Source organism: Cyprinus carpio, chromosome B18 (assembly GCF_018340385.1).
Source record: "Cyprinus carpio isolate SPL01 chromosome B18, ASM1834038v1, whole genome shotgun sequence".
Classification (NCBI taxonomy): Eukaryota; Metazoa; Chordata; class Actinopteri; order Cypriniformes; family Cyprinidae; genus Cyprinus; species Cyprinus carpio.
The window spans coordinates 22,191,410-22,217,611 of record NC_056614.1 but is presented as its reverse complement, the minus strand read 5'-3'; the positions used below and the strand labels follow the sequence as shown (position 1 = coordinate 22,217,611).

The 26,202-nt window shown below is 36.1% G+C and overlaps 1 protein-coding gene across 1 annotated transcript in view; it reads left to right on the top strand.

The window, feature by feature from the left end:
* sema3e (sema domain, immunoglobulin domain (Ig), short basic domain, secreted, (semaphorin) 3E) overlaps positions 1-26,202 on the top strand; it is a 38,033-nt gene that overhangs the window by 2,340 nt on the left and 9,491 nt on the right. The window contains exons 2-7 of the mRNA XM_042744374.1: positions 11,444-11,604; positions 13,577-13,636; positions 13,781-13,900; positions 20,973-21,069; positions 21,992-22,108; positions 24,672-24,814. Coding sequence (XP_042600308.1) covers positions 11,444-11,604; positions 13,577-13,636; positions 13,781-13,900; positions 20,973-21,069; positions 21,992-22,108; positions 24,672-24,814 — 698 coding nt within the window. The remainder of the gene's footprint in view (positions 1-11,443; positions 11,605-13,576; positions 13,637-13,780; positions 13,901-20,972; positions 21,070-21,991; positions 22,109-24,671; positions 24,815-26,202) is intronic.

Genomic DNA, 26,202 nt, shown 5'->3' with positions numbered 1-26,202 from the left:
TATAAAATTGAGTTTGCAAATACGCAAAGAGATTCCTTTTTAGAGTCTGGTTCAGTCTTTTAGTCCTCAGACATTTTTAGTATAGCCCCAAAAAAAACAACAAAAAAAAAAGTAGATGTGGGTTTGAATCTCTTTTGCCATGTTGACTGCTGTGTAGTCTTGTGTAGCCAGACCTTTGAGCTTCTGTGCAGCTTATTCTGGCCAAGAACTACCAACTTAGATGGAAGAAACTGTATATGAGACATGGTAATAATATAAACTGGTTTGGCATAATTTATGTCCTGAAAAATAGTATTTTTGTTGTATATCAAATATAGAATAAATTCTGTTGTTACTTTCTCAAGCATCTTCTTCGTTTTATTATTCTACATCATAATTTTTTTTTTTTTTTTTTTTTTTTGTCTTGTCAAAGACATATTTAGGTCACCCACTAATTTGTAAAATCATAACGGGGAAAATTCTATCTGAAGATGTCAATTTAATTAATTTTTTTATGACAGTGGTGACTTACAGTATATTACAAAGTTGGCACATTTTTACTGTATTAATCAATAGTATTTGAGCAAAACCTATAGTTACAATGGTATGTTTTTCTAAAGGTGTAGTCTTGTAGCAACCTGTGTTATGTGTGCTCAAGTGGAACATATTTGACACGCTTATCAATATCTATAGAGCTCGAGTTTGTCTCCTTTGTGGATTTTATGAATGCACCTTTGTTTCCTGCTTGACTAGAACAAGTAGCTCTGGTTATTACATTTCAGTTTGTTTCATTGAAATCTACTACAGTGCAAAGTGCATTTTTCTTAATGGAATAAATTTTTACTCTATAGGCAGGGAAGTTTGAGTAAGATTTTCTTTAAGCTTCTAAATTTATTTTAGTAAGCATTTTAATCCTTGGTTAGGGCTTGACAAGATGACAATGTTAAGATTCGATTAGTTTTATTCCTGTAATTTTTCAGAGATAAAACCTTTGCCAAAGTTCAAAAGGGAATTCGCAATTCAAATTAAAGGGCAAGGTGCTTCTCTGCTATGATTTGGCTAAGCTTTGCTTAAAGAAATAAAAATTATCTACAGCAAATGCTAATTAGGTGTAAGGGAAGCTTATTTCTGAAAAAGCCATGTTTTGGCTTGGTTGTCTAACAGCTGAAGCAACAACACATTCAGCTGGTTTGTAGGTGTTTGGGTGGGAATGTGTAGGTGGTTGCGCATATTTGATATTTATTTTTAAATGGCTTTGAGGGTTTAATCAGGCTAAAAACAGCAAAAGTGAGAGTTAAGAGATTGCCGTTGAAATTGGTGTAATTAGTAGGAGCTAAAGTGTTTGTTTATGAGGGAGTGTAACGCTGCCGTGATTCCAGGCATGAAAATTGCCAACCGCATCCCAATGGTGCATTCCGAACATTACAGGCACCTTGATTACATGCAAGTATTTTTGAGAGTATTGAATAGTGAGGCCGAATTATGTAGCGGTACGATTGTACGTTCTTCCCTACTGCAGGCTCCGAGGGGCAACATGTTGAGCACAAGATCTGCAAGAGTTGTATATTTATTCGAGAGTGAATTCAGTTTCAGTCTACTCTAAACATTATTTCAAAACACTTCCAACTGGTTCTGGAGTGTCCGACCCCGGTTTGAGGTGATGTCACGCTGTTAAGACAGAGTTTGAGTTTCGTGCATTAACTTATGTAAATAAACCATGCTGGCTTCGGTGCAGTATTACTGAACAGTTACCCCTTGCAAAATTTCAACAAGGAGCCCCCCAAAAGCTCTCCAGAGCTTTTAGCCCTTGTCCTAGCTACTTATAAAAAGTGTCAGTTTCTTATCCCGAATCTCTAGCCATTCAAACATACAAATCCTCACGGACCTCCAGTTGGTCGCAGCTATCATCATCATGTAAATGGATGTTTGTGAACGTTTTATGAGTTTTTTTTTTTTAAACAACCAAAACATATAAGACGTTTGCGCCCTACATCAATATAAATGTGAGAAAAGAGACATATTTTGAGCTCTCTGACACTTCAGTATACAGTCAAATAGGTGACATACTTCAGTTTTGCCATGTTATGTGCTCTTTAATAACAACCTATAGTAGCTTTTCCATCGTCAGTCATCACTAAACGACTAATCACAGTTTGAGCGCTCTAAATCGGTTTTCATCACCTTTTACTGGAGAACATGATCTTTAAGTTTTTGAATTTAGCCTTGGGATTTGTTTTACAGAGCTTTTGGCTTTTTGCGGGGAAGATGAAGGTCTGTGTTTTATTTTTTATATTCTGTTTTAAATTGACAGTTTAACAGCCCATTAGACGGTTCATGTTGCGTTTAGGCTCGGGTCATAATGACTAATGTGTTTCTCGAGTCTCTGCTGTAATTTTAAACCTACTTCAGTGTAGCCAAGAAGGCTCTAAGATCTATGCTCAGATGACTTTAAATGAGTTTGCCAAGGGGTTTTTTTTTTTTGGTGAATGGGGGAATTTTATTCCCAAACGGAAGATTGTTTTTGTAACATTTAGAGTAAAATGTCATTTTCAAATATAATATTTTACCGTTCCAAATGATTTCATATGAAGGTTTTAATGGTTTTCATTTACCCATTTCTGTGTGCTGCTCTTGTGTTATAAATTGGCATAATCCGGTCATTACAGCCAACTTTACGTCTGTCATTAACATGCATTTTCCCTGATTGGATTGTGATTGGATTACTGAAACTATTTGGAGGTGGTCTGGAATGGACTCTGACCACATTTAAAGGGGTTATTCACTAAAAAAAAATAATTCTGTCATTTACCCACTTTCATGACATTCCAACCCTGTATGACGGACTTACTTCTGAAGTATAAAGAATAATTAGAAAGATATTCTGTGGTCCTAACAACATTAGACCCTATTGACTTCTATTGTATTGAAAAAAAGAGACATTTTCCAAATAGCCTTAAATGATCAGGTGTAATAGTCACCTCTTTGTCACTCCAAAGGCAAGTTTTGCTTCGAGTCCACAGCACATGAAAGGAGAAGGACTTATACAAGCAAATCTCCTGCTGTTTCATCACCCAGTCATTGTATCCAGATAGCGCTGCATGTGTTTAGCTGGCCCGCAGGTCATTGCGTAATTAATGATGTTCTTGGGAGAGTTTATTCCTGCTTTGGTCTGTTCTTGCTTCTTCCTACCTCTCGCTGTGTCTTTCTCTGTATTTCTCCTGACATTTCAGAAAGTTCTGTTTACCCAATAAACCCATAATTTCCTTTCAAACGGGGCATCTGAAGGGTCGTCATGGAGACGGGTTCTTAAGAGACAGCAGGACGGGAAGGAAGAAATCCTGGGTTTTAATAAACTTCACAGTCAGTACAATCAGCTCTGGACAGCAGACCTGCAAATGGCCCCCGAGAAGGGTTTAACTTTCCTTGACTTACAGTGGCTTCAATGAATGCACGTTGTTCTCTGGTCAATGAGAGATCTCCAAGGTCAGGTCATTTACAATGTATTCATCAATCAGCTTTCCTCACATCAAACAACCCGAACAACCATTTCAATAAAACAATGGCCTGGATTTCATCAAACGTTCAAGGATGGCACTCCATGGGACGTCCTCTTATATTTGATATATTGTACTCCAGTGCAGGCAGTTGATGGTTTTCATATAGTCCTCATATATGTCCTTCAGCTAATGCTCTTTGTATTAATTTCCTCACTTTGTGTCCATTTGGCATTCATTTTAGAGGTGACACACAATGGCTTTGTAAAGACAGTGTAATTTTCTGTCATCCTGGAAAGCTTTCAAACTACTGATTGAGAACCATAGTGTCGATAAGTGATTTCATACTCCAGAACTTTGGTTGAAAATTGTTTGACCTCTTTTTTGGTACCCAGTAATCCTCTACAGACTTGTCTCTTGAGGCATTTGTGGCAGTTTTTATGAGAGGACGTTTGAGTAGAGCTAATCGCCTTATATCTGTATGTGAATTACGATGTGACATTACTCAGGAGATCTACTTAGTCAGGTTTATTCTGTCGATTCATTAATTATGATGTATAAATGTCAAGGTTTATTGTTATTTAAATCAGCAAGTAGTCAATTTTGTTCCTTCTCTCTCATGTTGTCCAAGGCTCTGTCAAGGTTAAATATGAGAAAAATGTATTATGAACAGAAATCTTTGGCATCTCTCAACCCGTTGGCTTTGGGTGTTGAAAGGCTTCTTTTTCCATGAAGTGAGCGAGCGACAGGCCCTAATGTATCCAACACTTGTGTGTTTTTTGAGAGTTTTGCAGCTCTTAAATACAGTATGAGCGGTTATTCCAGGTGGGAGAAAATTATAGGGAATAAAACCATGGAAAGCCCCTCACTTTGTTTTCAAAGGATATCACTTAAAATGTGTGTTATTCTCCGTACATGCCAAGACATTGAACTAGAAGAGTATCCTAATGAAACATTCAGATGGTTGAGGAGGTTAAAAAGTGAAAAACTTATAATATGAAGAGATGGGTGTTTCATGTAGAAATGCTGAGAGCGGTTTTGTTATAATCACATGCATTTTAAAATACCTTGTGAAGGCTGATTCACCTATGGCAGATTTTTAGTAGTTTTTTCAATCATTCTTCGTTTGTGCATGTATAGTGCATATACAGCAAAATGTTCCTTAATCATAGTTCCCTTGCTAGAAATTTCCAGTTCCACAAAGTTGAGTTCATGTTTTTATAAATGGATTTTTTTCTGTCAGTCTTGAATGCAGCATGAGGAAAAATTCAAAAGGAGCAAAATGCTACTGAAATCTATCAGTCACCACAGAAGCCAGATCTGGTAGTGTTTTCATGTGTCTCTCCGCAAGCCTCATGCGGTCCACAGCACGTTCCATCAGGAGGACCTGACCTCTGTATGCTTAGCTCCGCCTCCTGAATGATTGACATGTGTTTTGTGTTTGTATTCTTGATGATTTGCTATGTATCAACACATCATGTGTTCTAGCAGGTAATTGAAGTTTATCTCGTAGCCACTGTGGAATCGCCAGTAGCATGTTGTTTCAGTCAGCGCTGATGTTTGAATTCAAAATACCTGTCTGTCTTTGTTAACTTGATTGACAGGTCAGAAAGTCCCTGGCCCATGAATGGAGGAGCAGATGGGGCTTTTTACCCCCATTTTTTTTTTCTGTGCAATGTCTGATGGGTCACACTGCTCTTTTTTTTTCCATACAGAGCTGTTGCATGATATCACACTCCATGACGCCAACAGTTTTTTTTTCTCTTTTTTTTTTCTTTGATCCGATTATACCATCACTGAAAATTCATTTAGCAAACCCCCATTTTGGCTGCTCACTCATGTTTCGCCCAAGCATCGCTGAGATTGTTTATGGAAATCATCTTTATCTAAGTCCTCCCCACCTCATATCTTCACCCTTAACTGAGCGTTGCATCTAAATGTGGAGTCAATGTGCCACTGTTGCTTTAAACGCTTTGGTAAATGCTTTTATCTCGACCTACGTGCAATAAAGCACAGACAAAACACCTCTTTGCAACGTGCTTTATCTCTAAAGTGCTATTGTTTCATCATAGAGATGATATGAGAGTATGGAATTATAAGATATTTCCCATGACATATTCAGCTGATAAAATGGCTAGATAAATGTTTATAAATAAATGCAAAGAATGTTTTATATGTGAAATGTATCTAAATGTGTTTTTGGCTAATGTGTTTTGGCATTAGAATGAATATAAATCATAACGTTATGTAATTTCATACTGTATTATGTATTATGTAAATTCAGACAGAATTTTCATACATAGTTATTGTTTGATTGGTTTTGCAACCAAATTTACTTATAATAATAATAATAATAATAATACAATTATAATAAAATATAATAAAATTATAAGTCACCTGTCAAGTGGATCAATGTGATGGTCAGACACCTGGTGTGCTGTGGTGCTTATATGGGCAAACTGAGTTTGAATCTGGCTTGTTTCACCTCCACATTTCTTCATGTTTTAGTCTCCTGTAGTGTTTTGTTGAGCGAAGGGCAGGTTGATGTTAGCCAGCTTCATTTCCTCTGTACTGGTTCACTGAAGTATGACAGCTGCAGTTTAGCGTAGGTTGAAAGTACAAATTGCATGCGTCAATGCGAATCATATGTAAATCAAATCGCACCACCTTTACAAGGCCACACCGAAACTCGGGCACTAGATCAGGGACCTCTCCCTTCCAGCCCGCCCACAAGAAACAAACCCCTCTGGGCTTCATATCTAAACCAAAAACCTTCATCATTCCAGATCAGCAGAGACAAGTGTTTACCAAGCAGTTGAGTTTGTTAGAGAAGAAATATTTCAAGGGTGGTTGATTGGATTATGTTCAGGCTGCACGTTTAGATTTGTATGCCTCTGCATGAAAATATATACGTCAATGCTAATATTTAAATATAAATATGTATTTAATTTTTTGCCACTTTAAAAGGTTTTATTTTATTCTTGAACTAGAGAATTTAAACTACAAATCAATGTGTATTGATTTATAAAGGGCAGCGTTTTGATTGCCTATTGACTTTGGTTGCTTATTTACTTATTTATTTTATTAGAAAACAATAAATATTGAATGCACTGATTCCATTAAAGAGAGCTGTACTTGTGAAGGATATATGGCCTTACCCAGACATGCAGTCTGTCTGGAAGAAGGCGAAGATCATATTCCCAAATACAGGATAACCCTTACGATAATTACTAGGGTTAGCAGGTTAACGCAGTCAATATGCTGTGTAAAAGGACAGAGTCTCTCTTAAACAGAGTCCCTCAGTCTTCTGCTCAGAATCAGATCTTTTATAGTAATTAGCTTTGGCTTTTGCCTCCTCGTTGACTGAAATAAAATGGACCCCTGTTCATACAGACAAGTTCGCCTTATACTGCAGTGTGTAAAAATATGATTTATGTAAAATTCGTCCATCAGGGGGTCTACAAAATGACCAAAAGATGGGGAACTCAGAGTGACAGATGAAAGAACGAAGCTCTTTTCCTTCCTAGGATGAAAGCATTTCCGTCCAATCTCCGATTGCAGATAGCCCCTCAGCAAAGGGAGTAGACGTCCACATCCGCAATCAACCTATCGGCTCTCCTTAAATCTGGAATCTTCCAGCCTCCAAAGTCCTCTTTAGGGAGAATCGACACTTCCCTAGACCTGCTCACCCCGGCTGAGGTTCAGATGACTTAGGCAGAGGAAACAGGTCTTTAGTTTGGCTTACGGGGAAATACAGCCTGTTCAGCACATGGGGATTTGGATTAAAGAGAGTTTGGGTCATTTCCCTTTCAATAACCGCTTTTTTGGTTGTATTAACTGACAGGCCTGAGAATGGGATTGACAGTGTTTCCTGTGAATAAATACAGTTACTTCCTGTCTTAAGAGCATAGGGGAACCCATAAAAAAGCGCTTTCACTTACAGTCTAAATTCATAAATTATTTGCCAATAACGTATGCATGCAAATCATTGTTTATCCATTAGTTCTGTTCCTGAAATTTGACTGTCCAGTCAGCATTGCTAGAGTCTTATTTGTGTTTTTCATATTACTGGTGGATATTTCTCAGTTACTCATTTTGCAACCACATAGTTTCTCTTTGTTTGTGTTTGTTTTGGGTGAGTATGAATCAATTTGAACTCATTTTTTTCAAAACACTTATTAATTTAAGAACAAAACAAGTGAGTTTATATGAGTCGTTGAATCATTTGCACAACCGTTTTGTTTAAAATGAAAAATTCATTCAGTAACTATACAAGATACAATATGTAGATGAGTTTGCTTCTTCATCTGAACAGATTACTGTATATGTTTTGTTTGGTGTGGTAAGTTCGTTCAGTAAATGTACAAGATACAATATGTAGTCAACATCTTGTGAAGCAAAACGCTGTGTGTTTGTAAGAAACAAATCCATCATTATCATTATATATAAATAAATACATGTTTGTATATATACATTTAGGTTAGGGTTACAGATAATTAGTATCACACTTGCACATATTCAGTCAGTGAGTATAAAAAGGGTGCAGTAATTTATTATATCGGTTGGATGGTTGTCTTTTTCGCCTGATTTCTTCCCCCACCCCTCCGCTGAACAGCCTAATGGTGCGACCCTTGCCCTGTCAGGGGCACTGCGTTAATAACGGTGAGGGGTTAAAATGCTTGTTGCCTCGGGGAGTTCAGGATTATTTTCTTGGCTTGCTTTGGGACATGCGCAATTTGCTGTTTGTTGTAAGGTTTCTTTATAACCATCATAACCCTGTATGTCTTTACATTTTGGTTTCTGCTGATAAGTGGAGTATATTAGATAAATATTTATGGAGGATGAACAACACATATAGACGCCCATCAAATCATGAACTAAGTCTGGTTTTCTTTCTTTTCTTTATCTGTCTCATTTATCTTCATGAACAAGAGGCCATACCCATAGATTTAAAATGAGAAAGATGCTCATAATCAAAATGAATGAAAGAGGCATAGTGGAATTGATTTCATATATTGAACATAAATAAAACTACATGACAGGTCCAATAAACATCAATAGACCAAAGACCTTGGATTAATCAGAGTGAATGAAATGTGAAATTCTTCATCCAATCTGTTTGTTATTCTGCTGTATATATGGTCAGGGAACTGGAAATTTATTTCTGAAGGCATTCAATTATTCGTTTCATTTTTCTCTTTAACACACTCTTGGTTCTTTCAGTATGACACATGTCCACCACAAGTTGTGTTAGGTGCTCGACACTGTAAAAGGGATTGTAATTTGTAACATCTTGAAGAAATTGTTTCATGGGCTTTCAACATGATGACATCTAAACAAACATATGATATGCAGATACTTGGTACAACATTTGAGACCACTAATAAAAATGCTTCTATTTAGCATTTTTCTAAGCTGATTTAATAATAATAATATTCTTTCTTCATCGTTGTCGTCTTATCTTTATTATTCGTCTTTGTCTTCTTCCTTGTTGTCATAGTAGTAGTCTTCGTCCACTTAATCATAGTCTTCATCTGCTTTGTCTTATTCATCTGTTTTCTGCATCGTTGTTGTCTGGTTTTTGTCATATAATATTTCCCAAATATTGGTTCATTTCAGAATCTTTTTTCTTTTTTTTCAGAGTCCTAAAACCTTTTTTTTTTACATCAGTTTTGTATTGACTTTTATACCTTACTGTTAAATATCAGAGTGAGGTATTACATTGACTTCCAAATGAACTTGAACATTGTGGGTGGGTGTGAGTGTTACTTGTTTTCATGTTTTTGAGTATCCTAAGGCATTTCTATTAACTGCAAGACTCATAAACATAATTAAAGACACACTGAGTGTTTTTCAGGAGAAGTGCTCTCAGACACTAAAATATGATCAAAGTCTGCCTCTTTAAATGTCTGTTTTTGACCTTGTCATTCTCTTTCCGCTTTCTTCATGTCTGTTTATCCTTCCTGCTATCATTTCAGTAATCCATTTTTATCCCTTATCTATCTGTCTGTCTGCTTCGCTTATCTTCTTTCCATACATACTTTTGCCCTTTAACTTTCTAAGTGGCTCTTTTAAAGGATTAGTTCACGCAAAATTGAAAATTCACCCCCCCCCTCGTTTCATTCCAAACCTGTATGACATTCTTTCTTCTTTGGAAAACAATAGGAGAAATTCTGGTCTCTTTTTTTCCACACAGTTATGCTGAATGGGGACTGAAGCTTTCAAGCTTCTAAAAGGAGACAAAAATTTGGTGCATATGACTTAAGCAACTCTCTTGAAGTGATACGATAGATCTGTGTGGTGAAATTTAAGTTATTATTCAATGATCTTCCCTTCCAGAGAGCTATAGCTTTCGAAGTTTCGGTCTGTTTCAGAGTATGCTTTTTGAAATTATTTTTGTTGATTTTTGTTCTTTTGGAGCTTGACAGCCTCAGTCCTTGTGCACTTTCATTAAAATTGAAAAAAAAAAAAGTGGTTAGGAAATTCCATAAAAATACACATTAAATAAAAGAGGAAGTCATACGGGTTTGGAAATTACATTTAGAGTAAGTAATTGCAGAATTTTCCATTTTTTGCTAAATTGTTCCTTTTAATACTTCTGTCTTTTTTTTTCCATGCGTCACTGAACTCAACCAGCATCCAGTGATGTGTGTGTATCCACTTATCGATGGATCTGCCTGCATCCTTGTGTGTGTGTGTGTGTGTGTGTGTGTGTGTGTTGGGAGGCTGCCATTTTTCAGTCTTAAAGCAACCAGAGAGCATTTAAAATGAAAAACACATTTTGTCATTGGGTGTGTATAACTGGAGGGCCAACTCACACACGCCGAATAAATCATTACGAGGGCAACTCCCCATGGAGCAACCCAACGCACACACGCAAACATGCTCAGGAAATCTGTCACAAGTCATCTACATCCCCCATACTTTGATTAATCATATAATCAAATTTCTCTCATATCACAATTCAATGAAGCAGTGCATCTTTGTTCAATTTTGTTCATATATGTGGTCTGTTTAATCCTGTTCCAGCTGCCTGACCTCACTCTCTGGTGGAAAGAAATGCAACCGAGTAGAGATGGGAGTCATGGGCTTTATGACGGTTCAACATACATGAACACTACTGTACAAAAGTTTGGGTTCACAAAAATTCTTACTTTTGTTTAAGTCATACTTTTATTCAGCATGGACAGGTTAAACTGATCAAAAGTGATGGTACATTCATAATATTACAAAAGATTTACTAATGCATGCTAACAGAACCACAACTATTTTCATCATTGATTGTTTCTTAAGAGCCAAATCAGCATATTAAATTGATTTCTGATGGATCATGTGACACTGAAGACTGCTGAATAAATATATAAACTATATTCAAATATATATATATATATATATATATATATATATATATATATATATATATATATATATATATATATGTATATATATATATATATATATATATATATATATATATATGTGTGTGTGTAATAATATTGCAAAATATTACTGTTTTTACTGTTTTTTTTGTTTGTTTTTTTTTTTGCTCAAATAAATGCAGTCTTGAAAAGATCTGAAAGATTCATTCACAAATTGGCTAATTCTCTTATAAACTTAATTCTCAATAGCAGATTAATAATATTAAATAACATCTTTTGCCGTTTTTCTTCTTTTTTTCACACAGAGCAATCATTTGACTTCAGAAGACTTGGATTGTAGTGTACATGATGCTTTGCTTTTATGGTGGTTTAGTGTTTGTTTTGAGAAAGCAATGACATAATTTTCATTTTTGAGTGAACTTCTGGACTTCTTGATCATCTTGGTCAACCAGCTTCATCAACAAATCCCTAACCATACAAATTTAAATTTGGCCACAATTGGTACCTCAAATCATGTTTAATAAGCAGAGTTAGACTAATACTTTTCTAAACAATCACATGATTCAATTACTTTGTAATTTGTGTTTGTAGAGTTATGGGAGCTGAACAGGACGAGAGTGTTCCAGGCCGGAGAGGGGCGTCTGCAGCACTACAGTATGTTACTGGATGAGACTCAGGAAAGGCTAATCATCGGAGGAAAAGACATACTGTACTCACTCAATCTGGAGCGCATCACTGCCCCTCACAAAGAGGTACATGCATTTACATAGCTGTTGGATTTGGGCACCATGTCTGTCCAGAATTGTCATCTGAACGTGCGTGTGTGTGGTTGGCTCATGACAGTACGTTGCACAAAGCAATTTACACCTGTTGCACTGAAGCTGTCATTATATAGTAGAATTATATATGTATTCTGTACTTAGTATGAAATTATTACTGTTACACTTATTGTTGTGGATGTAGCATCAACGTCAAAAGCAGATGTTTTTGGTTTTCATTTGCATTGTAGAAATACCTATTAACAGATGTCACCCTTAATTCATGCACAAAAGAAAGTATCTTATAACAGGTTGGGGGGTATTAAGCAGCCATTCCACTGTCTCTGACGTTTATTTATTTATGATTTTCACATTTCGGCCCTAAAACCCAGGATTGGTTTTTATGACAGTCCCACCACACAACATATAGATTGGAAACAGTCATTATCCTCCGCTTTTTTGCAGTGGTAAGAGGAATGAGCTAGATTTGAGCTAGGATCTCGTGACTGGAGCAGCTGCTGTTGCACAGTGATATGGTGGCGCTGTTTCAAAAACCAGTGTAAGCAAACACAGAAGAAGAGTATCAGATAAGAGAAGAGAGTGGATGCTGAGTTCTTGTTATCACTGGTATTTGAGAACAGATATGTTCTTTATACAGAATAACATTTCCATTAATTGTCCACTGAATTATGTGATCTTCAGAGCACCATCCGTTTTCTTCCATGTGTGCGAGTGTTATGAGTCAGAGCACGTTAACTCTTTTTTCTACACATGAAATATGAAAGCAAATAGACATATGATTATGACGATATATTTTCTTTGTGTTTTGTATGCAACTCGATATTAAACATACAAAGAGTGCATGTGTCTGCTTATTAATAAAAATCCACTATAGATCACAATTGGAATTTATTACAAGCACTCAATGATGGTTTCAAGTGAATAAGCAAATACATTAATTACGTACATTTTCAAGTGTAGCTTGATGCTAATTGTACTTCTGTTTATGTTTTAGGATGTAGCCTATTCTTGTAAGCATTATAGATAGCTTTGTTTCTGGTGTAAAACCTTGTTTATCTTAATTTAATGCTGTATATTGAGCAGCGGATGATGTTAAATCCATTTACGTGTTACATGTGTTAGGTGTATTGGATTGTTTTTTTGGTCGGCCTCCACCTAGCATGCAGCGTTAATTAGCAGAAGGTATTGTTTTGCGTTTGTTGTGATGGATTGTTTCGTCTGTGATTCGACTTGCTTTTTCGCATCGCGCTCAGTGTGGAAAGGCCTTTACTGAGATAAAGTAGATGGTATTACATAAGAATCAAGTTACGTAATAGCTTTTTAATAGGCCTCTCAAATTAGTTTTCATCTCATGTCAGTGTACATAAAAGTACTTTTTATTTCTTCAGGTGTGAAATGTTTTTAAGCGGAACAATTTTTTAGTGGACTTATAAGAGGCTTTTAGGGAGTATTATAATTAGAGGGTTGTAAAGAGTTATAATTCACTCCACAGTCTCACAAAAAAATATTACAAAAGCTGTTGCTGCGGCGGCACCCTTTCAAAAGGCACTAATATGTGCTATTAAGGTTCTAATATGTACCTTTCAAGGTTCTAATATTTACCCTTTAGGGGTTAATAAGATACAAATACCTTTCTTCTGAAACTGTACTGGACCAGAAATTACATTTATGCATTTTGCAATACTTTGATCCAAAGTGTCTTTACATTACATTTGAGGTATAGCTACATTATCAGTTCATGCATTATCTGGGAATTAAACCCATGACCCCGTCTTTGCTAGCAATATGCTCTATTGTTTAAACTACAGAAATGTGGACAGTCTTTTTTTATGCAACCCACAGATCAAAAAATATAACAATGACTGTGTTCGGGCCAAGTACAATAAGCACATTTCTGTGCCAGAACATCATGACCAGAACCCATGTGCTTGTTTCTCTGTTTTAGATTCACTGGCCGAGCTCTGAGGAGCAGGTGGGGGATTGTTTAATGCAGGGCAGAGAGAAGGTAAATCTGTTATACATCCTGTACAGTATATATGACACAGTGATATCCTGTTACATGGCTACAGTGTTTATCTTGAAAAGTGTTAAAAGCGTTCTTTTCTTTATCTCTTTATCTATGTTTTTTCTCTCTGTCCCTCTCTCACAGCCGGAGTGTGCAAACTACATTAAGCTGGTGCAGCATTATAACAGCACCCACCTGTTAGCATGTGGGACTGGAGCCTTCAGCCCAGTGTGTGCCTATATCAGAGTGGGCCGTGGAACAGAGGTAAGTCTTCTGCTGTGGCAAAAAAAATAATCTTAAATCAGTTTGAAATATGTATATTATTAATATACATTATACAAATATACATTATAAATGTCTCTTGACACTTTTGATCAATGCAGAGTTAAAAAAAAAAAAGAGAGAAAGACATTTTTAAATAAAACTATATGGTAGTGTACCATGGTTTCCACAAAAAAAAAAAAAAATTAAGCAGCACAACTGTTTTCAACATTGAAAATAATAAGACATGTTTCTTGAGCAGCAAATCAGCATGATTAAAGGATCATGTGACACTAAAGACAGGAGTAATGATGCTGAAAATTCAGCTTTCCATCACTGGAAATTTTAGAATGTGTTGAAATGAAAAACACATTTTTAAAATTTTAATAAGATTTTACAATAAAATAATAATAATAATAATAATAATAATACTAAAAAAAGAAAAAATCTTATTTCAAGGATGGTTAGATTTTTTTGGGAAAACATGAAAAAATAATGCCTCTTTTATCACTGAAACCCTCTTGTTTTTCAAAGTAAAAAGCTTTAGGGTGAACAAACATGATGGAATTGGCATGTTTTAAAACCGTAATGTTAGTCACAGTTGTTGACAACAAAGTTTTAGAGATGCCTCAGTGACCGCAACGTCTTGGAAGCTTTTTATTGTATAGTAAGCAGACTGAGGTCGCATGTAGCTCCGGTGTCGCCTTCTGTCCTCTTTCTGTCTTTTATTCCAGAAAAACATGTCTTGAGGTGGTCCTGTTTGTCTTCTGAGGAATGTGTCGTAGTGACTCACGGATGAATTGTGTCCAGTGTTGTGCTGTTGTTTGTCTTCAGAGACCATACTGGCACTCTCACTGTTTTCCACACATGCTGGAGTCGTGCAGAGAGACTTTCGATAATTGGAACCAGTCAGAATGGTAACAAGTTAAAGCGCTTAACATGTCAAGACACTAAAACATTGGTCGTGTTTTTAGTTTCGAAATCTTTGATTTGTAAAATGATCCAGATGCGGTGTGTCACCGTGAGGTTTAGGAGTGCATTTCTTTTGGTTTGGAGGGCTGTCTGATAACATGGTGGCCGGTATTCAGCTTGCTGAAACTTTACCGTTTGCAGTTGGAAGGAAAGACATATTTAAAAGCATATGGAATTGTATTATCGTTATAAGGAATGTTAAAGGGGTCATATGATGTGATTTCAAATTTTCCTTTCTCTTTGGAGTGTTACAAGCTCTTGGTGAATAAAGAAGATCTGTCAAGAAGTCTCAAATCCAAAGAGATATTCTTTATAAAAGTTGAGACTTTTCCACACACCCCTGAAATGGCTCGTTCTAACACGCCCCCACATCTCTACGTCAGTATGTGGAAAGATTTGCATAACGCCGCCTAGTGTTCACGCAAAGAAAGAAGGCGTACCTTTTATTCTCGTTGTAGTATTTTTGTTGCCGCCGCTGCCATGTCGTATAGATGCTGTGTTTCACTGTGAAAGAGAAACTACTTTGTTTGGCCTTCTAAAAGAGGACGATATCCACTTCGTCATGCCTGGAGCTGATCTGTGCTGGTCACTGAGGAAATTCATCAACTTTGCACTGTGGATCACCAAATCGGCTTTCACCGAAGACGAAGTGGAGTTCAGCCCGGGGTCGTCACATGTGGTTGCTGAAAGACCAAGGTGCGCTCCTTCATAGAATCCGCCTGCCGCACTGTTCTCAAGCCGCCCGCCTCTGCTCATTCAAGCCGGCTGTGTCTCACTCTAGACCACGGCTCACTCTAGGCCTCTGGCCTTTGCTCACTCAAGGCCGCGGTGTGTGACGTTGTTCTGTTGAGAAAGCGAAACTACTTTTTTTTTGCATTCCAAAAGAAAACACGACTAGAAATCATGTTTATATCAGGTTTATAATGGGTTTTATGTTTTTGTCTCGTCACTGCGGCCAGACAAGGCATCACAATATGTTAAGAGGCGTAACATTTCCGTCTCACGCTTGAGGCATTCACCCAATAACAACGGACTAGATAGCTGGCCAATCACAACACACCTCGCTTTTCAGAGAGATGAGCCTTGTAAAAATCGACGCGTTTCAGAAGGCGGGGCATAGAGGAGAAAGAGTAGTGTAAATTATGTGCAGTATGTGTTATTTTTTTTGTTTTTTTACCTTAAACCGCAATAACACATTTCATTACACCAACTACACAAAATAATGTTCTTTTTAGCAGCATCATATGACCCCTTTAAAAATCTAGTGGTTTAGAGAGGCAGAGACTGAACAATGTGACCTACATCTGCACTGCTGTGTGGAAAAGTTGAAGGTTTTCATGCTTAGCATGCCAATTTTAATACATCAGGCTTTGTTCATTTATAAATTTTTGCCTCTTTATTTCTTAGAACTTTGAAAAGTACAGTAAGTTAATGGGAATGGGATCTGGATAGGTTGCTGCGTGGACTCGAACCTGCATCTCTTATAAGAGCATTAAAGATCCAGCATGTCATACTTCATTTGAACTTAGAGCACATATTTAGATAAATTTTACAGGTTGTCCACAGCACTGTTGTAACTGTTAACTAATACTTAATTATTTATTTATTTATTTTTTAATTGAAAAAAGTTTGTGTTCATTGAAATAAAGCTCAAATAAAATATAAATATTAGATGAAAACGTTCAATACAAATTAGTACTAAAATTAAAAAATAAAAATAAATAAAACTAAATCAAAGCTAAATAAAAATGACAAAAGTACATAACAAATGTATTAAAATTAAATTTAAAGAACACTGTAATATTATGTAAATAATGCTAAAATAAATCTGGTCAACACACCCTTAATTTATTAAAATGTCTTATTGGCTTTTCAATATTTAAGGCCATAAGCATAGAAGAAAAAAAATGCTTGTTGTTTTTGGAGGTTTGTTGGAAATTTGTTGATGCCAGTTTCACACTGCTGAGTTAATGAATCAGTGCAAAGGTAGAATAAATGCCATCAGAACCACCTTAATTTTGTATAAATGGAATTTATTTTTTTTTTATTTTTTTTTTGCATTTATGTCTGTAAATGCACCACTTATCTTATATAGTGTATATACTGTAAGTGGTGCATTTATAGACTTTTTCATCCTAATTTGTATGTTAAACATCAACATTCTGACATTTTGCTTATGTAGGTGAGTCCAGTCTGCAATGTATCTTGATCACTTGCCGCCTTCTTTCTCACCCAGACATCTTCCTCTCATTCTCTTTAACGAAGAGGCAAAACCCCAACAATAATAATGTAAAAGTGACAAAAAGTACTCCTGACAGCACTTTCTTTCTGAAGCAACTTTAACACTCTTCAACCTCATGTGGTGAAAGCCTGGTCTCCAGAGAGACAGACAGAGTTTATTTAACTGTGTGCGACGGGAAGTTTTATCATTCTCACTCTGTTCAAATCTCCAACCAAACATCCAGACAAGCGAAAACAAACATCTTCTTCCTCCCAGGAGAGCCCCAGTCAAATTACAGAGCGGCTAATCATAGAGAAGCGTGCTTTATTTGAAGGAACATTCAAGAAAAAAAGAGCAAAGACTAGACGTTTATTTGAAGGAAACCGAGAATCTGGATCGTGGCAGGCGGCCTACAGGCTTTCTATCACTTTTTTTTTTTTTTTTTCAATCTTTTGGAGGTTTCAAGATGGAGAATTCTATTTCCAACTTGTCCCCGCTTTTTTCAATCCAAACTAGGTTCAGAAATCGGCACTCATAGCTGGGAATAGGAAGCACTTCTGGCTCCCTGACCCTCCAGCAGAGGTGAAGGAGAGAGCCACGGGTGTTATGGGAGCCATAGGCAGGAGATCAGAGAGGGTTTAATTAGAGGAGACAGGCTTCAGCGGGGTGCCTGATAACTCCAGCTCTGAGCTGCAGGCCTCCAGCACACGCCTCAGTCTGGAACAGCTACACCCTAAACACTCGGAGACATTAATGAGACGCATACAAGACACATATGCATCCGTGCACATAAGATATGGGCTTTGCATTCAGATATACACAGATGGACACACATACCTGCACAATTATACACACACTCGGCCCTGGAGTACTGGGATGACATATTGCAGATGTAGCTATGATGACAGGAAAGACTGATAAAGCTAAGGAGACACAAAGCAGAACCCGGAGAGAGCGAGTGAGAGGCATGTACACGTATCCATAAGCGAATGGCCCAGCATGGATTCCTTCTCTAATATCAGGAATATAAGCACGGTTCCGGCCCTTTGCGCCCATACGCACATCACCTGACACATCACAGCACACCGTTCGCTCTCACTGTCTCCTCTTTCATCAAAACCCTGCTTTTTCTCATGGGCTTTGCACATACTTGTATACTAATACACCCACATCATACCTCACTCACATCTTAACAGAATAAACACATGAAACGCTGTTCTGAAACATAGTGAGCATCCTAATATATAATATACTTTAATATAACATGCATGTAATAACACTGTAATCAAGTGCTTCACATATGCTAGTCAATCAAAATAAGTATACTTCTTTAAAGCACTGCAACAGATTATTAAAACAATTATTTAAAATACACTTTAATAGTACAGCTTTTTTAATCTGACATTTTTATAAAGTGCACTTTATCTGCAAGTACGGTTTTTGAAGTATACTTTTAAGATTTGAAATTTTCTACAAGTGCACATTTAGTACAATTAAGCACACTTTTTTCACAGGGAATGTAATGCAGGATGAGGCAGAAGAAATACTATTAATATAAATTCATTTATTAAAAAAAAGTTATAATTAAGTTTAATTTAAATTGCTTGATAGGTATTTGTATGTCCCATGTATTTTTGCTTGTTAACGATGTATAATTGCTTATAATTGTTTTATAATTTCTTATTATCTTTGGTTTATAACTTAAGTACATATAATTGGGCATTTAAGACATGGCTTACATTTTTCTGCTGTAATGATTACCACAAACTTTTTCTTCTACTTGAGCGGTCTGAACAGACCTGTTAGACATCATGTAACAGTAATCATGTTCAACAAAACAGCATGTTAGGTAAAAAATGTTAGCCTGAATGCACTGTAAGTCGCTTTGGATAAAAGCGTCTGCTAAATGCGTAAATGTAACAGCTCAGAAATAATTATGTATTTATATAACTATGCTTAAATAATTATATATTATTATTGGAAAATAAACACATTTTGTATTTTATTATTAATATTTAATACATTCGTATGCACTAATAAATAATATAAATTATTAATGTGCACATTTTCACCACTCAGTTTGCAATTCACTCGGTTTTGAACCAGACCTTTGCACACATCACTAGTTCAATTCAAGTTTATTTGTATAGCGCTTTTCGTTGCAAAGCAGCTGTACAGAAAATGTTAAGTTTCTACATTATATTTAGGAGTAAGTTATTAGTGGTGACTATGGCAGAAATGTACAATAGGAATCATGCAGTTAGTTAAAAATTACATTTAATCAAACAGACGGTGAGCACTATTAACTGCAATGATTATATGTTGTGATTAAACTTTGCGATTGCGATTAAAAGTTGCAATTTAGCAAAATTTGGTCGTTTTATATGTTGTTCCTGGGTTAGCATCATATGAGGTCCACCAACAGTCATTTTTGGTATTCTGTGGCTTTCAGTTTCAGCTGATCTCTCACCTAACATTTCATCCCTCCTGACAATACGCAGCAGGATCACCAAACCTCATGAAAATCTGAACCATGTGTCCTTCCACAAGGTGTGCATGTGAGTTTGTGTGCTGATTATCATGTGAATCTCGATCTGTTTCATCTCATCTATGCCACAAATGTTACTTCAGGCACATCATCTGCTCGAGCAGATATGCACATTCCCAACCATGTGTGCTGGCCACAAGCCCTGATGCTATCTGTGTGGTGATCACAAGGCTGTGTTAAGTAAGATTTGTACGTTCGCAAAAGACCTTACAGCCCCTCGGCATAAACCAGCACATCAACCACAGCCAACCTTTATGATTTATATCCCTAATTCTCCCATGTAACAGCACGCTTCATAAAATGAAACTGAAGTTATGGGTTTGGCTAAGAATTTATTTCCATTCCCGCTTCGTATGAAGTAATGATCAAGAAAAAAAAAAAAAAAAAAAACGTCTACCTGCGGAAAGAGTAGAAGAACAATCCTAAGACAGAAAATGATGGATGGACTGGTGTTACATGTCTAGTGTTTGTTTCTCCAGGATCACACGGTGTGAGAACACATAAATCAAGCTTGTGAAAGCCGGTTCTGCGACACATGTTGCACAGCGTATACCGTCACCTTCTGGTAAAAGTGAGCTTTGCAATAACGGTAGAGAGAAAGTGATTCTTCAAAGGGCTTTTCATGTGGGGAAGGACTTGGATGTGTGTGCTCCAATCTCATTTCACCCTCCATTGCTTCACCTGGATGTTATATTTCCCCTGAGACTGCAGGAAATGCAGTGAAGGCCTGTGTGTTATTTGATGAAAAGCTACTGTAATATACACTGATACTGATGTGTTAATACAGTACATTATACTCTATGATGCTAGTTGCCCGCAGGCTGATTGATTATTTTCACTGTTTTTTCTTTTTCTTTTTTTTTCTTGCTGCAATGCTAAGAACTGCAGACTTTGCAGTGTCAGATTTCTATTTTGTCTGCCCTGCTGAAAATACCAGCTTACACCAGCATGACTCTCCGTGCTGTTCACCAGCAAAACTAATAATGAAGCTGCTCGACCAGCAGGATCTTTCTGATGAAGCTGATTGACCAGCTCTCACTGGTTAAGCTTTTTAGGAACCTAGAGGGGACGCCAGCATATCAGCAAGTCATGCTGGGGATCTCATGCTCAAGCATATAAAAACACAACCTATGCTGGTGATGAACGTGGCATTTTGAGTGGGAGTACTGTCATGAGAAAAATAAGTCAGATGTTAATGCTTGATTAGATAGACCGATAGATTCATTATAATTATCATTCATTCATTATTATTAAAATGTTTTTGTTTTTTTTTTTTCATAAAAATATTTATTTCTTATTGTATTTAGCTTGTTAAATGTGTGTTTGTGTTCCAGCTGAAAGGAGAGTTCAGGTTGGAGTCTGATCACATAGAGAGTGGCAGAGGAAGATGTCCTTTCCATCCCAACAGCCCTTCAGCATCCACTGTGCACCGTAAGCATTCATCCGTTCCTGCATCTTTCTAGAGAATAACTTCTTCTTTAGTGCTCCATCCTCTAATGTTTTTTTCCTCCTTTTGTTGGCATCCAAATATCTTTCATCCTATTATGACTTTATTTTTCTGTAGCTCCCCCACCCTCTCCTTTTCATCTTGATGTTCAGAATGTTTGTGTTCTTGAGTTTTGAAAGGAAGCGAGTGCGTTTTGAGCCAGGGGCCACCGAGCATGAAAGCTCTTCATAAGACACTTCAGCTCTAGCCCTTCAGAGCGCTCATTCACACGGCAGCAGGGATTTGATTGAAGGGAAATTGAGAGATGAATTTGATGACTTCCTCTCTGACAGCAGCTGCAGACTGTTTTCAGCTGGGTTATTAATTTAGTCTCTCCCAGCTGGCCAAGCATCAGAATCGTTCATAATAAAGAATGTTTAGATGCTAAATTTGATATTGCCCTTTAGATCATTACATCTTTCGTGACTTACTGCAGGATTTATTACTCACTGGTGAAAGAGAGTTATTTACAGTGTATGTGGTGCCACCTAGTGGTACGTGAGTATATGACAAACACATTACCAGAGCTGTTCTGCGTTACCTTAATAAGACAGTGTTCAGGGATGCAACGTTTGTCATTAAATATTGATGTATATTATTCTTAAATTTCATGTGAAATATGAAATCATAACATTACTGAACTGATTAAAGACTTACCAGTTTTAAGTGAAATTTGTCTTTGTTAATATATTGAAACTGAATAAATAACTGCTTAAATTATTTAAACCCTTTACAGTATTAAATCCAATAAGCATTTCTCCATTTTATTCCATATTACTGATTTAATTTCCCTCTCCCTCTCCCTCTCTCTCTCTCTCTCTCTCTCTCTCTCTCTCTCTCTCTCTCTAAATCATGTTTGATTGACAGGTGGGGAGTTGTTTGTTGGCTTGTACACTGATTATTGGGAGAATGATGCCGCTCTATATCGTCTTGGCAACCGCAGTTTCATTAGGACTGAAGTGGGTGACAGACAGCAGCTGAATGGTGAGAGAAAACTGTTGAAAACACAAGCTCTTTGTGTTGCAGCTAATGCTTCCTGGTGTCCTCAAGAAGTTGTTGTTGTTGTTGTTTAATCTAGCTTTAACCAGCAACACTTATTTGGTCAGCTGGCTTCACCAAAAAGACTATGCTGGTTTGCAAGCTTTGAAACTGAGCTTGTCAACCTACAAACCACACAGAATTTGAACTACATTGAAGCTAGTAGTTATTTACATGAAGGTTTTATTATTATTATTATTATTATTATTATTATTATTATTATTATCAATTTTGGGATTTTTAATGTTTTTAAATACATTTCTTTTGCTCATCAAGACTGTATTTATTTTATCAAAAATACAGAAAAAAAATTGTGAAATTGTTGCAAATTAAAATGTGTTCTATTTTAACTTTAAACATATAATTTAATTAAAAAGCACATTGTTAATTCAAATAGAAACTTTGTGTTACAATATACACTACTATGCAAAAGTGTGGGTTCATTCAAATATTTCTTTCTCTTTTTTTAAAGAAATTAATACTTTTATTTACAAGGATGTGTTAAATAGATAAAAGGTGATATTAAAAATGTATATTGTTAGAAAAGATTTCTATTTTGCATAAATGCTGTTTTTTTTTTTTCATTCAAAAGAAAAAATTATCACTGGTTCCAAAAAATATTAAGCAGCATTGATAATAAATCAGAATTTCAGAATGATTTCTGAAGGATCATGTGACATTGAAGAATTAAGTAATGGCTGATGAAAATTCAGCGCTGTGTTACAGAAATAAAATATATTTTCAAGTATATTAAAATAGGAAACCAATATTAGAAATTGCAATAATATTTCACAATATTACTGTTTTTTTAGTATTCTTGATCAAATAAATACAGCCTTGATGAGCATAAAGAGACTCCATTAAAAACATAAAAAATACTGATTCCAAACTTTTGAATGGCAGCGTATAGCTACTGGATATAAAATGATCATACACATAAATGCGCATACATAGAATCAAATAGAGCAATAAAGCAGAATTCAAGATTGATGTACAGTTCATTCTGTGTGTGGTTTAGAGAGGCCTGCAACATCCTGCTGTGAGCCGGTTTTATGCTTCCCTTTGCTGTATATCTCCTCCTGCGGCCGTACGAGAGATCTGGCCTTCAGCCCAGACCAGCGAGAGTGATGCTTTTACCATGCGTATCACTGTAGCAAGGCTTGTGGCCTCACTGTAGGTGCAGTTAACACATCAGCCCCACGCTAAGTGTAACTGAAAATATATTCACAATGGCGTACTACAATACTACTGCTGCTATTTTTGCAGTATGCACAGAATCCAACTGTATATGCATAGATGATCTTCAACGATCCAGAATGTGCATTTAAGAACAGATAGTTTTGACTTAAATTCTGATTGGATTATGCATGAATTAAGCTTTTGTATTCATTCTGTCAGACAGATGTTAAAAATATGGCATTCTCTCACACTTCTCGTATGTGATTCCGACCCCTGCTGTGATGCATTAATCATACAGAGAGACTGAGAGCGAGGTGTTTGACACGTTCCATCCATCTCTCTAACATCCATTTAGACATAATAAACCACGGTCAAATACCATCACATCCTTAGGTCATCTGCTCGATAACTTTCGAGTGCGTAATGCAGAGCTTAGAGCACGACTCCATGGAGACTTTTACATTTTCGGCGTGCACTCAATAGTCTGGGGTTGAGTTCTGTTCATGTTTTGAATGGTGTTTAACTGGTGTTAAGTGTTCTCGCTGCTGACTCATGAAGCACTGAAGATCTAATCCCACTCACATTCACTGCACAAAGCTGTAGCGATAGTGGATTTATTCGTATTTGATTATATAAGGCAAATGCATTTTGCACATTAAAATGACAGATTTATATCCTACTGTACATGTTGTTTTGCAAGTTAAAGCTAAATTTTCAGCATTCATTACTCCAGTCTTCAGTGTCACATGATCCTTCAGAATCATGATCATTATAGTATTTTGGTGAAAACCGATTATTTGGTTAAATAAACAACCTTTTTTGAGATAGAAATCCTTTAATGTCACTTTTGATCAGTTGAGTGCATCCTTGCTGAATAAATGTGTTTTGAATGTTAATGTATAAATATTACAGCAACAAACAGTTTTTTACATTGATAATAAGAATCATTGTTAATAATTGAGCATCAATAATAATAATTCATAAATTGATAGTTTTCATATAAATATTAAGCAGTGTTTTAGCTACTGTATAATAATAATTGCTTCGTGAGCAGCCATTCCCCAATATTAGATTGATTTATGAAGGATTATGAGACTGGAGCGATTATGCTTAAAATCCAGATTTGAAAAAAAAAAACATTTTAAATATTTCAAAATATTTACTGTATTTTTTTTATTATTCAATAAATGCAACCTTGGTAAGCAGAAGAAGCTTCTTTCAAAAACATGAAAGAAAAAAAAAATCCAAACTTTTACTAGTATATGCAAGTGTGTGTTTCTGTGTAATTCTAACCATATCTTGTTATTTTATTGATTTATTTTTTCCCTAGAGCCCAAGTTTGTGGGTTCGGCAGTGATCCCTGACAATGACGATCCTGCTGATGATAAGGTCTACTACTTCTTCACGGAGCGAGTGGCCAACATGGAAGGAGGAAACAAAGCCGTTTACACCAGAGTGGCCAGAGTCTGTGCGGTATGATACTAAAAACATGCTTGTTTAGATCTTTTAATCAAATTGGTCTTGTTTAGCATTCAAATGCATGATCTATAATGCCTCTTCATCTCAATAGCATATGTAGGACCCCCTGTACTCAAAGGAAAGGTTCATAGGAAACCAGCCCCCCCCCCCCCAATAAATGCCAATGATGTCAACACTGATTGTATGTCTATTCATTATGGCTATCCAGTGACATCAAAAGCAACAGACAGGGAAACTACAGTATAAGTATTGCTGCAACAAACGATTATTTTGATAATTGATTAATCTAAAGATTATTAGACTGATTAGTCGACTAAGCATCGATTATTTAACTAGTTAATCATTAGACATTTCTAAATTATATATTTTTTTGCAATAAGTTAAAATATACATATTCTAACAAATAAATTAAGGTCCGCTTTTGAAAGTCATAGCTACTATGTAATTACAATTATACAATTAATTTATACAAAAATATAGTAGGCACACAAAATGAGATGAGAGAGAAACTCTCTTATTCTCCATTTAATTAGCTATATGAGAAAGTAGCTGAATGACAAATCATTCTGCCTATTAAGATCTCTTTTTGTAAATCACGTGTATAAGAAACAAAATAAAGGTAGCCTAAGTGATAGGATGTTTTGTTTTTGGCTAAACATTTTATTCACAACATAACCTCTCTTAAATACCTTGTAGGGTTATGATAATTAAAACAGTGCTGAGCTAGATCAAACCAAACTAAAACTTTAATGAAATATTTTTTTTCCAATAATTTAAAGATTTTATCATTAGCTAGCTCAACACTGGAGAGCTGCTTTATAACAGAAAATCAAGTTTTAATTCTAACTGAAAGCAACACTGGCTCTGGTTTTTCATGTTTAATACTGTAAAACTGCTTGATTTAAGGCTATCTATTGCATTGTACCGTTATATAAATAAATGTGACGTGACTGGACTTTTCTTTACTGTAGTGCCGAACTTAAGAGTTTGTGCAAACATCCACATCACTATAATCAAATGTGTTCTTAAGTGCTGCTTTCACACTTTGATCAGTTTTTGTTGTGTTTATTTTGTTATTGAGAGGAAAGCGCACAGTATATTTTTACAAATTCATCCAAATGACGCTCAGCAGCCTCAGGTTTGGATCTGCTCCGTTTGCTCTACTGAATCGTTGTCTTCTTCTCTTGAATTGCATCAGGAGAGCTGAATTACAGTCTTGTGCTACAGTGCCACACTGGTCACACCCCGTTACTGCAGGGTCTTACATTAAGTCATATGAGATCAAATGACTACTCTGCAACAAAAATATTTGTTGATAATGTCGACTAATCGTTTCAGCCCTATGTATAAGCAACTTCTGGCAAAACGTTATAATGTAATGA